This window comes from Lolium rigidum, chromosome 3, assembly GCF_022539505.1.
Source record: "Lolium rigidum isolate FL_2022 chromosome 3, APGP_CSIRO_Lrig_0.1, whole genome shotgun sequence".
NCBI classification, from domain to species: domain Eukaryota; kingdom Viridiplantae; phylum Streptophyta; class Magnoliopsida; order Poales; family Poaceae; genus Lolium; species Lolium rigidum.
In genome coordinates, this window is record NC_061510.1 from 400,854,988 (window position 1) to 400,866,893 (window position 11,906).

The following is an 11,906-nucleotide window of genomic DNA, read 5'->3' on the forward strand; positions in this document are numbered from 1 at the left end:
GTCGCCGGGTTCGGCTTGCTAGCCGGCGGGTTCGGCTTGCTAGCCCCGAGTTTGGCGATGAAGCCCCGGGTTGGGCGAGAAGTCCCCGGGTTCGGCATGCTAGCCGGCGGGTTTGGCTTGTTAGCCCCCGACTTGGGCGATGAAGCCCCGGGTTCGGCTGAGCAGCCCCGGGTCGGCCGGCACGAATATTGAATCCGAGTCCGGTGACGGTATGATGGACGGCTTCTTGAGAACCGCCAAGGCGACACCTGGCGGAATGGCTTGCCGGGTTGAGCCAATCTTGGATAAGGCATCAGCCGCTTCGTTGTTTGCTCGTGGCACATGGTGGAATTCGCAGCCGTCGAAGAAGCCGGATAGCTGCTGGACATGGAAGCGGTATGAGGCCATGTTGGCGTCCTTCGCGTCCCAGTCGCCGGATGCTTGCTGTATAACCAAGTCGGAGTCGCCGAAGCAAGAATGCGACGCACGCCAATCTCCTTGGCTAGCTTCAGCCCATGAATGAGCGCCTCGTACTCCGCCACATTGTTGGAGGCGGCGAAGTGGATGCGCGGGACGTAGTCCGACGGTCCCCCTTGGGAGAAGTGATGACGATGCGGCTCCCAAGCCGTTGCGCATCTTCGAGCCGTCGAAGTGCATCTTCCAATGTGTGGAATCCGGCACGGGCGGCGATGCGCATCTCGGCCCGGTCGACGAAGAAGTCCGCGAGGATCTGCGACTTGATGGGCTGTGCGTGGCTCGTAGAGGATGGTGTGGGCGGCTAGCTCCGGGGCCCACTTGGCAACCCGGCCGTTGGCATCCTTGCTGCCGATGATTTCCGCCAAGGGTGCTGTGGCAACCACCACGATGGGGTGCTCTTGGAAGTAGTGCTTGAGCTTCTTGGCCGCCATGTAGACGCCGTAGGTGACCTTCAGTAGTGGGGGTAATTTTGCTTCGGCTGGGAGAGCACTTCGCTAAGGTAATAGGCCGGGCGGCTGAACCAGCTGCTCCCTGTTGCCGGCTTCTCTGCGCTCCACCACCGGGACAACGCTAACCACTCGGTTGGTGGCTGCGATGTACAACAACATCGGCTCCATTGAACCGGCGTTGCAAGGATTGGCGCGGTTGAGAGCACGCGCTTCAAGTCACGGAAGGCCTCATCCGCTGCGGTGACCGGACGAATTTGTCCGCCTTCTTCATTAGTTGATACGGGGCGGTGCCTTCTCCCCGGCCGGGCGACGAAGCGGCTCAAGGAGGCCGGGCAGCCGGCAAACTTACGGACGTCCTTGAGGCGCTGCGGCGGTTCCATCTTCTCTAGGGCGCTGATCTTGTCCGGGTTGGCTTCGATCCCTCGGCGAGAGACGAGGTAGCCAAGGAGCTGGCCGGACGGCACGCCGAATGTGCACTTGGCCGGGTTGAGCTTCATCCGGAATCTTCTCAGATTGGTGAAGGTCTCTCTCTGGTCATCAAGGAGGGTAGTCGTCTCCTTGGTCTTTACAACGACATCATCCACATATGCGTGAACGTTTACGCCGATTTGATCCTGCAAGCATTTTTGCATGCACCTTTGGTAGGTGGCGCTGCATTTTTCAAGCCGAACGGCATAGTCGTGTAGCAATAAGCCCCGTACGGGGTAATGAACGAAGTCTTTATTTGATCGGCCGGATTCAAAGGAATGCGGTGGTAGCACTGAATAGGCATCTAGGAAAGACAACGAGTTCACGGCCGGCGATCGAGTCTATGACTTGATCTATGCGCGGCGGGGGAAGGGATCCTTTGGGCACGCCTTGTTCGGGCTGGTGTAGTCGATACACATGCGCCGGGAGCCGTTCTTCTTCAAAACCGGGACCGGGTTCGCCAACCGGTCCGGGTGCAGCACTTCCATGATGAAGCCGGCGGCTAGGAGCCGGGCGATTTCTTCACCGATGGCCTTCCTTCGTTCTTCGGCGAAGCGCCTGAGAGGCTGCTTCACCGGCTTGGCTTCGAGCCGGACGTGGAGGTGGTGCTCAGCCAACTCCCTCGGCACACCCGGCATGTCTCTTGGAGTCCACGCGAAGATGTCCCGATTCTCACGGAGGAAGGCTGGTGAGCTCGCTTTCCTATTTCTTGTTCAAGCCGGCACCGATGGTGACGAACTTGTCCGGCTGCGCCGGGTCCAGCGAGGATCTTCTTGGTGTTGTCGGCCGGCTGGAAGTGAGTCGTCCCGGCCGGGTTGCCCGCAGCCGGCATGTCGTGCTGCGCGGCTTTGGCGAGGCGACGGCGTCGTGGATGAGCTGCTTCTCGGTGGCGATGACCGGCGTGCGGGCCATCTTGGAGCTCGCGTGGCGCAGTCCATGGAGCGGCGATAGTCGCCGGCTACGGTAATGACCCCCTTGGGGCCAGGCAGCTTCATCTTCAGGTACCCATAGTGGGGCACCGCCATGAACTTGGTCAGGGCCGGCCTGCCCAGGAGCGCGTGGTAGGGACTCACGAGGTCCACCACCTCGAACTCGATTCTCTCGGTGCGGAAGTGGTCCGGCTTCCCGAACATCACCTCCCGCGTGATCCGGCCGATCGGCTGGCAGCAATGGCCTGGCACGATGCCATGGAAGACGGTGGGGGTGGGGCGCAACTCGGCCTCTGGATGCCCGGCTTGCGGGCGGTGTCGCGGTAGAGGATGTTGATGCTTGCTGCCGCCGTCGATGAGGACGCGCGAGAACGCACGCTGCGCCGGGTTGTGCCGATGGTGGGGTCGAGGACCATGGCGTAGCTGCCCGGCTTCGGCGGGACAGCCGGTGTGTCGCGGCGATCAAAAGTGATGGCCTGCTCGACCGGTTTAGGTGCTGGGGGACCGGCGGTATGACCGCGTTGACCTCGAGGAACGGCGCTCTTGGCTCGTCCTGTCCTCGGGCTCGGAGGTGAAGATGATGTAGGTGGCGTCTTCGGCCGGATATCGGCCGGCATGGTGCACTTGGTTAGCCTCGTGGTGCTCGAGGTTGGCGTTCTCGCGCCGGCTTGGCCACCCGGCCCGCCGGCTGGTGGAGGCGGGGGTGGAGGCGGTAGAGGTTCACCGCTTGTCAGCCGCTTCATGAAGTGGCAGTCGCGGGTGGTGTGGTTGGAGGGGTTCTTGCCGCTGTGGTACTTGCACGGCGAGTCGAGCATCTGCTCGAAGGTGTACTTCGGCTTCCATTGCCGGTCTTGCTTCAGCGGCGGCTGCCGCCTGCCGCGTTGTACGCCACGGCGGCCACGTGGGCGGAGCCGTACCGGCGGTCCGGCTGGTCGTTGTGACGCTTGCCGCGGTAGTTGTCCCGCCGGCTGCCGTGCGAGCGCCCTCGGCCGGCTTGTTGTTGTCCCGTCTTGCTTGGGGCCGGTGAAACATCGGCCGGCGCCTTGCCGGCTTCCTCTGCCGGCGCGTACTTGTGCTGCGATGACCATCAAGGCGGCCATCGTCTTGGGCTCGCTGCGGCGTAGCTTGTGCCACGGCATGGTGTTGGGTCGGCAGCCGCCCATGAAGAAGGCGATGGCTTGCATCTCGTGCACGCCCTCGCAAGAGTTGCGCATCTCGCACCGGCGCGTCGAGTACGCGCGATCCGTCTCGTCCGGGCCCTGCTTGCACATCTCAAGCTGTTGAGGGCGACCCGGCCGGCGATAAGTGCCGGGGAAGTTGCTGATGAAGGCGGCTTCGAAGTCCGGCCAGCCGTTTATGCTGCCGGGCTGGCGGGTTGTTGAGCCACGTGCGGGCGGAGCCGAGTAGCATGAGGGGGAGTAGCGCACAGCCCGGCGCTTGTTGCCCTTGGCGATGCCGGCTGCCGTGGAGTAGTCCAGCAGCCAGTCTTCCGGCTTGGCGGTGCCGTCGTACTTGGGGGTGTCGCGCGGGAGCTGGAAGCCATCGACCATGGGCTCGTTGAGGATCCGCGGCCCGAAGCACTTTGGGCCGGCTGGCCCCTCTTCTTCCGCGATGCGGGATTGAACCGGCCGGTCGAGGCGGTCTCGGGCGTCAGCGGGCTCGATGCGCGGGCCCGGCCGGGAGTGTGCCGGCTGGCGTGCGCCGCTTGCTACGGAGCCGGCCGGTGATGACGGCGGGGCCCGGAGTCTTGCTCCTGGTTCCGGCTTGGAGGGGCCGGCTGCGGGCTGCTGCCGCTCGGCTGGTGGCTTGGCCGGCCCGGGCTGTGCGTGGCCGGGAATCATGGCGCCGGCTTGGTGCTGGGGAGGAGGACTCGGCCGTGTCCCCGGCGCCTTCCATGTCGTTGCTGCGGCTCCACGAGCGTGAGAAGCTGCGGGGGCATTGACATACACGGGGTCGGCGATCTGCACTGTTGGCTGCGTTGAGCGGCTCGGTCACCCGCCGGTGCGGCGGCGTAACTCTTCGCCCTCGAGGCGGTTCAGCTCTTCTGCGGCGGCTTCGGCCGCGCGCACGGTCTTGTCGGGGGTGTTGTAGACGGGGAGCTCCGCGGACGGAGCCGGCGAAGGAGCGCCGTCGCGGGCGATCTCGGCGCCAAGGTCGCGGCCCTGCGGCGGATGTGGCCGGCTCGGCTTGGCTCGTCGCCGCACAGGTGAGGCCGTGGGCGCGGTTGTACTCGCGGCCGGGTGATCTCCATGCGGCGCTTAGCGGCAGCCGGTTCTTCGGTTTGCTTGAGGAGGAGCTGGCGGTGCGCCTCCAAGTCCGCCTCGATGGCGGTGGGGTCTCCGCCGGGCGTGAGCGGGGTGCTCAGCTTTGCCGGACTGCATCCAGCCGGGACGGTGGTGGTGGCGCTTTCGGGCCCGAGCCGGAGGCGTTGGGGTCGATGTTGCGCTCCAGGTCGGGGCCGCGCATGCGCGGGTTCTTGGTGGGGAGCTCGTCGCCAGCCATCATGACTTGCACGACGGCGGGGCTGGCGGGAGCGGCTGCTGCCGGCTCGCGGAGGAGGGCTAGCGCAGCGCAGCACTGCCGCGGGTAGCGCGGCGGTGCGACGGTGGCGGCGTAGACGTCGAAGCCGCCGAAGGAGATGACGCTGCCGCCGGCTGGGAAGGGCCGGTCAGCGAAGCGGCCGGCGTTGTCGGCCGCGCGGTCGAGGAGCCGAATCTCCGAGATCAAGCACTGAGCGACTCGCTCGCCGGTGGTGGTGGTGAGGCCCGTCCGGATGAAGACACCGGCCGAGGATGCTGAAGGCCCCACGGTGGGCGCCAAATGTCGTGGTATCGTCACGGCATATGCCATAGGGTGGCTAATCGAAGTGGTTCTGAGGGATCTCACGGCGGTATCCGGATGCGGGTATGGGCACGAGCGACACGGCGACGTACCCGGGTTCGAGGCCCTCCGATGGAGGTAAAACCTCTACTCCTGCTATGAGTGTATATGATGATCACACGGTACAATGGTGCTCCTAGAGCTGTGTCTGGCTGCTCTACGAGAGGCTAAGGAAGACTATGGTCTCTCTCACGGGGCAGCTACTGTGAGGTGGGTGAAAGCAATAAATGATCGATCACCTGCACGAGAGGGGGTAGTGCGGCTTATATAGGCACCGGCACTTTACATATAAGACCCTATAGTTCTGCGGCCGGCTGGGCCGGCTCCGGCTTCCGCTCCTTCCCGAGGCGGTGACGTCGGGAGTGGTTGAGGCATCGTGGCCTGTCCCATCCGGCTGCCACGGTCGGCGGTATGGAGGAGGTGTCCCTGTCGCCGTCGGCCACGTAGCCGGTACGGATCGTCGTAAGCCACGACGGCCTGTCCGGCGCGTGGCACTATTGCTCCACGGTGCCCGCGCTTTACGGAAGATGGAGTCGGCGTGGACTTTGGGAACCCGGATCACCTACCCGGTTCCTTCCGGTGCAAGACTCGCCGGCCTCGAGTCGGTGCGAGGTACAAACCCCGGTCGGATATGGCTTGTAGAAGCCGGCCCAGCTACGGCATTGGTGGCCGTAGCCGGGCCGACTAGGACCTAGAGCCAGCCGGCTCCGGACCAGCCGGCCACGGCGCCAGCCGGCTGCTCCTCAGCCGGCCTTTGCCGCGAGCCGGCCAGTGGCCAGCCGGCTGCTCCGCGTCCATTGCCCTATCCGGGGTCTTCCCCCCGACATAGAAAATATATCAGCATCTAAATTTTAAAATCAGTATTATGAGAACTAATTATTTTAAATATGAATTTGGTATTATGTATGTTTATTTCTTTCTACTTCTATAGTCAAATTTGTAAAATTTGACTTTAAAAAAAAAAACACATGGTAAATAAAAACATGGGGATTAATATATATTGTCTCGCTACAAAACTTAAACAACAATAAGTAGTTTGCGAGACTGCATTGTCATTTTGTGAACTCAGATCTTCACCGGCGAGTGTAAGAGCCGCCCAGTCCATCAACTGACGTGGGTAACCACGACATCGCCCATATGAGTTGGGCTTGGGTTTTGGGTTAGAAGCGTAATGGTGGTTTGATGGTGTACAAGCACAACACAAAGGGAACAAAACAAGGTTTACCCAGCTCCAGGCCTCCGATGGAGAAATCCTATGTGCTGCTTGTCTGCTTGTATTATGGATGATGATTACATAGTCGCCAAGGAGACAAAAAATGATGTTGATATGGTGTAACTAGGGTTTGGCGTATCTCTCTCTTTTCTTACCCTTGGCTAGCGGCCTCTCGTGGCTTTTATAAACGAAGCCAGGTCTCAGGGTGCCGAGTTCAGGTAGGTTACAATGATTAGAACTTATCTTTCTAAGCTTAGACCTTATTGCACACGTCGGGCCTTAGATGCCTCGTACGGCCCAACTCCATCTTGATGATGGGATCCTCATGGGCCTTTTCTTAAGCCACACCAAGTATACCTATAAGAGTGATCCATTTAGATGTACCCACATCACTAGTGCTGTACCCATTTGGGCGCGTTCATGTTCGTTTGACTTTTTTTTTTACCTTTCAAGTTAAAATAATTATACTTGAGCCAAAATAGTACATAAATTTGAACTAAACTAGATAAAGTGAAACTATAACATAAATTTAAAACTAAACTAATAATAGCTTATCTAGGGTTTGCCCTACTGCTCATTCGCTCTGCCACCGGTGGCCACGTGGGCACTGCCACCTCGAAGAAGTCCTCGGGGAGAAGCTCATCGTGAGAGTCAAACCATGACTCCAGCGGAGAAGAGTGCCACCGGAGGTCGTGCTTCGTCTTGAACCACTAGCTCCACTCCCACGAATCCATCACATAGTTCAGGACCTGGAGAGGGCTCGGCGGCGGCGGATCTCCAATTAGATGCCAACTCCGGAGGGCAGGCCATTTGACCATCAATTGGATTAAAATTCGGGGGCAAATTAGAGCCAAACTAACACAGCTCGAACGAGTTATCCGTTTATGCTACGCAAATACTGTGAGAAGCTGACGTAAATGTTAGCATGGGCAGACCATACACAAGTTTTGACCAGCTATTAGATGCAGTGACCCCATGTTAGCATGGGCAGACCACGAGTAGACCACTGATTGCAGGCGTTACGCATGAGTAATCACTTTGGTTACTGGCACTCTAGCATGGGATGCGAAAGCGATTGACCCATTATAACCGATGAATTTCCTCCTACTACGTACCTGCATTTCCACCAAAATCTTAAACATCCTAGTTTCGTGGCCTTGTCAGTGCAGCGACCCCCACCCACCCATCACTTCGGTCAACCGCTCAAACGCCATACTGGCACTCCATGCGCGTGCCGCCGGGGCCATAAATACACACACACACCGGCCACAAGGCACTCACCTTCTCCGGCCTTCTCTCCTCCACCTGAGCTTGCCAATCCAGCAGCCAAAGCTTCCTGCCTCCTAGCTAGCAATGGCGAGGCAAGCCATGACGAATGGGTTCCTCAGCTGCTTCATGCATGTGGGGCTGGCGCTGGTGCTTCTCGCCTACCTCCCCGTCGCCTTCGTCTGCCGCCTCGTTTACAGGCTGCTGGTCAGGCCCTTCGTCTCCGGCGAGGACCTCCGCGGCAAGGTCGTCCTCGTCACCGGCGCTTCCTCCGGCATCGGCGAGGTCAGTCTGCCCTACCATGTACCGTGCGTTGTACAGTTCATTATGTTTCTTCTCTACGCGCGCCGTTCCATGGTGTGCCTTTGTTGAATGAATTGAGTATTGATTTTATAATTTTAGAAGTTACTATAAGGTTGGCGTGTCTTTGATATAGTACAAGAGAGTGATTTAGTGATGATAGTTTGATTTGTCTTCTGAATCATTCCCGACAAATATTCTTTTTTTTATCCATATACAGGGCCCCTCATATATTACCTAGTTTACGACCAAATACGATAAACAGACGATAATCTGGAGTATATACGTACCACCGTGAAGGACTGAAAGCTACGTGTAGCTATATGCTACATGCTCGTTGCCATGGAGTATACTCTAGCTCTGATGCAGATATAGTATTGGTACTATGTATGTATAGTGCCGTGTACAGTATGTTGGAGTGGAGTAGGAATATCAATTCTGTACTCGCCGCCTGAGTAAATGCAGTTTCCCGGCCCTTCGGGGCCATTCCCGGTTCCCTGGCCGTATTGAATTCTCACCCTCTATCCCTCCCATCAGTCTCCTGGAAACTTGCGACACAAGTGAGATGCAGGACAGCAGCAGTTATCGTGCACTGCATGCTGATGTTGCCAGCCATACGTGTCCACCACCAGCTGCATGTGACTATGCAGTCACCCGAGTAAATACCACCATCAATTATGTGACGGTGGTCACGAGCTATTTGCGTAAACTACCGTGAACGGATCATGCTATTCCCATCTTAACTTTTTAAAATTTAAATATACCTAGACACTAAACAACACCTAGGTGCATCTAAATTTAGTAAAAATTAAGATAACTTTGATGAGACGAGGGAGTAGATCACATGCATGCTTCTACCGTGCATTCTCTGCATTAAGATTCCTCTTCTCAATTTTTATTGGTTTATATTAGATACTTCCTCCGTTCCTAAAAAAGCTTTGCAACTTTTATAAATACAGATGAATCTATAGCTAAAACATATCTATGTATCTCCGTATCTAGATAAAGTTGAGATTTTTTTTTTTTTTAGAAACGAAGGATTAGAAATCCATGTTCAATTTAAACTCAATAAAACACAGTGCACCCTAGAATCTCTAGAATCTCATCATGGTAGGGCACAAAGCTGATGCGCGTATGTTGGGGCATTCACTTCTTATCGAAGTTTCATGCTGCCTAATCAAATTATGGGATAGGAAAATCAATGAAACCGTTCTGTTCCATCTACTGCCCATGTGTTCATTTTTTGTTGTATGTCCCACGAGGATTAAATTAATTGATGCATATGCCTTTGCCTCCTCGATCTTGTTCCATTTGCAGCACCTTGTGTACGAGTACGCGAGGAAGGGCGCATGCGTGGCGCTGGTAGCTCGGACGGAGATCGCCCTGCGAGCCGTGGCCAAGACGGCGCGCGACCTCGGCGCGCCAGATACGCTGGTGGTGCCGGCGGACATCACCAACGTCGACGAGGCCAAGCGGGCTGTCGAGGAGACTGTCGCACACTTCGGAAAACGTGAGTACCTCAGCCCCACAATTTCACCACTATTTTGTTAGTTTTAACGCCCCAAGAGCCAATTTGCTAGGACCAAAAAATCAATTACTCTTCTCAGTAATTAGTGCATGTGCCAATAGTTTTATAGACAGAATAAAAGAGAGAAAATATAGCAAAGAAAAAAAGGATAATAAATAAGATATGCCTTATAAACCTTAACAATTTTAAAGGATGAAGGGGCTAACGGGCGGGAGTACAGTTGACAATACTAGTGTATGCGTCAGATAACGACAACAATATGTCACGTTATTTAAAGAAAATCGCTATCAAGAGCGGTGATGTGAGGTTCTTAACAATAATACTATGTGATTAGTACAACATCTAGTCTTGCTGATGGTAGTGTGTACCACCGCTAGTCCTAGTCTTGCTGACGGGAGTAATTACAGTTGTTTGTACCGAGCGAGCGGGTGGATCAACTGCTTGCCAATTGAATGTCTCAGTAAGGTGAACCTACTTCTAGTAACCAAGCGTACGGCATGTCATTTTGAGTATACCGGCCATCTTAAAGTCAAACTGTTCGAAAATACTCTCTCCCAAAAATAGTCCAGAACTTTTTGTGCAATTTTAAATTTTCAAATATTTGAAATTGAAAAAAACATTTTTAAATATATATTTGATGTCATAATAATCCCAAATTATTCTCCACACATTCTATCTCAAATGTTTTAGTGAACTGCAAAGTTTCAACTTTAAAAGTTGTATGATTCGAGCTTCTAGTGGTATCAAGCAAAAATAACTTTTATCAAACATATTAATCAAGCAGTAATAACTAGTTTCAGACTAGCTAATTCCTCACTCGTTTCTATCGATCTGCAGTGAATCACCTGGTGGCAAACGCAGGAGTGTGGTCCAGCTGCTTCTTCGAGGAGATCACGAACATAACGGCCTTCCACGGCGTCATTGTAAGAAACATTCAATCGAGAGACATACACAAAACGATATCATCAGTAATAATTTGTTTAATTCACAATAGAAGCGGTATAGTCTTCATGTTCTTTCTCCATACATTTATAGGATCTCAACTTCTGGGGCGCGGTGTACCCGACATACTTCGCTTTGCCCTACCTGAAAGCCAGCCGTGGCAACATCGTGGTCACGTCCTCGATCGCCGGCAGAGTCCCAGTGGCTAGGATGAGCTTCTACAACGTACGACAGACTAACTTCTCAGTCAGCTCACCCAACATCTTTATTGTAGTCACCTTTATTCTTTACTAAATTTGAATCATTGGTACTCACTTCGTTTATAAATATATATCTTAGATTTGTCTAAATCTGGAGACTGAGGTACTACTTAGTACGTGTTGGAGGAAATCTAACTTTCTCGTCAATGTGCTTGTAGGCAAGCAAAGGCGCGGTGATACGGTTCTATGAGACATTGAGGTCGGAGCTCGGGTCGCATGTACGCATCACCATCCTTATGCCGGGTTACGTGGAATCCAATCTCACCATGGGCAAGGGCATCCAGAAGGACGGCAATGTCGGCATCGACGAGGAAGCCCGCGATGTACATATACATATATGCCTTTCAACATTAGATAGCTTGTGTTCTTGATGGCCAGCCGACCGGTGAATTGATCAAGGTATATAATTTTGGGCATAATTGCAGATAAATGTGGGGCCTTTTCCGGTCGGGAAGACAGAGACGTTGGCGGAGGTGGTGGTGGCGAGTGTGCGGCGGGGCGACGACTACGTCACTTGGCCGGGGTGGTATTGGCCGTTCCACATGATGATGTGTGCTGCGCCGGAGGTCGTCGACTGGTTCTCCCGAGCGTTCTACGTCTCCAAGTCCGGCGACAAGGACGGTGACACCCTCAGCAAGAAGGTTCTTATGGCGTTCGGTGGCAAGAAGTCCTCTTTGTACCAGCCAGAGACCATCCGGTCATGAACGAAAACTAGCCATGAAGAATGTATGCACGGGGCCTGTTAAGCAAAGAAGTTATCTTTACTATTAAATGAAAGTTGGGAATGATGAGATGTTCTTTAGCACTTATCCTTAAAACATGCTTTGTCCAGCTTTGTAAATAAATCAACCATAAGCATACATCTTCACGACTAAGTTAAAGAAAAAAACAGTCTGATGGGCTCACATCACAACAAAGCCTAACATAAACAACACAAAAGAGGCCGCGCCCCTAGGGTGTCGGCAAGGCGAAGCAGCTCAACGACCGGATGGGGAAGGGAGGCGACGTGGCCAATGCAAGTCTCGAAGCATAGCATCCAGTCGCTCCCTATCCCATTATCTACGGAGCGGGTACCACTACTACAAAGCGCCAACAATTTGAAAATAGAGTCATCAATGCATTGTAGGAAGGTTCTTTTAATAACCATCTTGCTACGAATTTTCCAAAGAGTCCAAATCATGGCAGCAAACATCAACCAGAATAAGCGCCTCCGTT

General features: G+C 54.8%; 1 protein-coding gene across 1 annotated transcript; it reads left to right on the forward strand.

The window, feature by feature from the left end:
- Positions 1-7,658: 7,658 nt before the first annotated feature.
- Positions 7,659-11,385, forward strand: LOC124700932 (11-beta-hydroxysteroid dehydrogenase A-like; the record flags this gene model as incomplete). Its single annotated transcript, XM_047232992.1, is given in 6 exon segments — positions 7,659-7,946; positions 9,279-9,471; positions 10,327-10,412; positions 10,525-10,656; positions 10,850-11,014; positions 11,117-11,385. Coding segments are annotated over 6 exon segments (1,043 nt in total), but the record flags the coding sequence as incomplete, so codon positions are not given.
- Between the last annotated feature and the right edge of the window lie 521 nt (positions 11,386-11,906).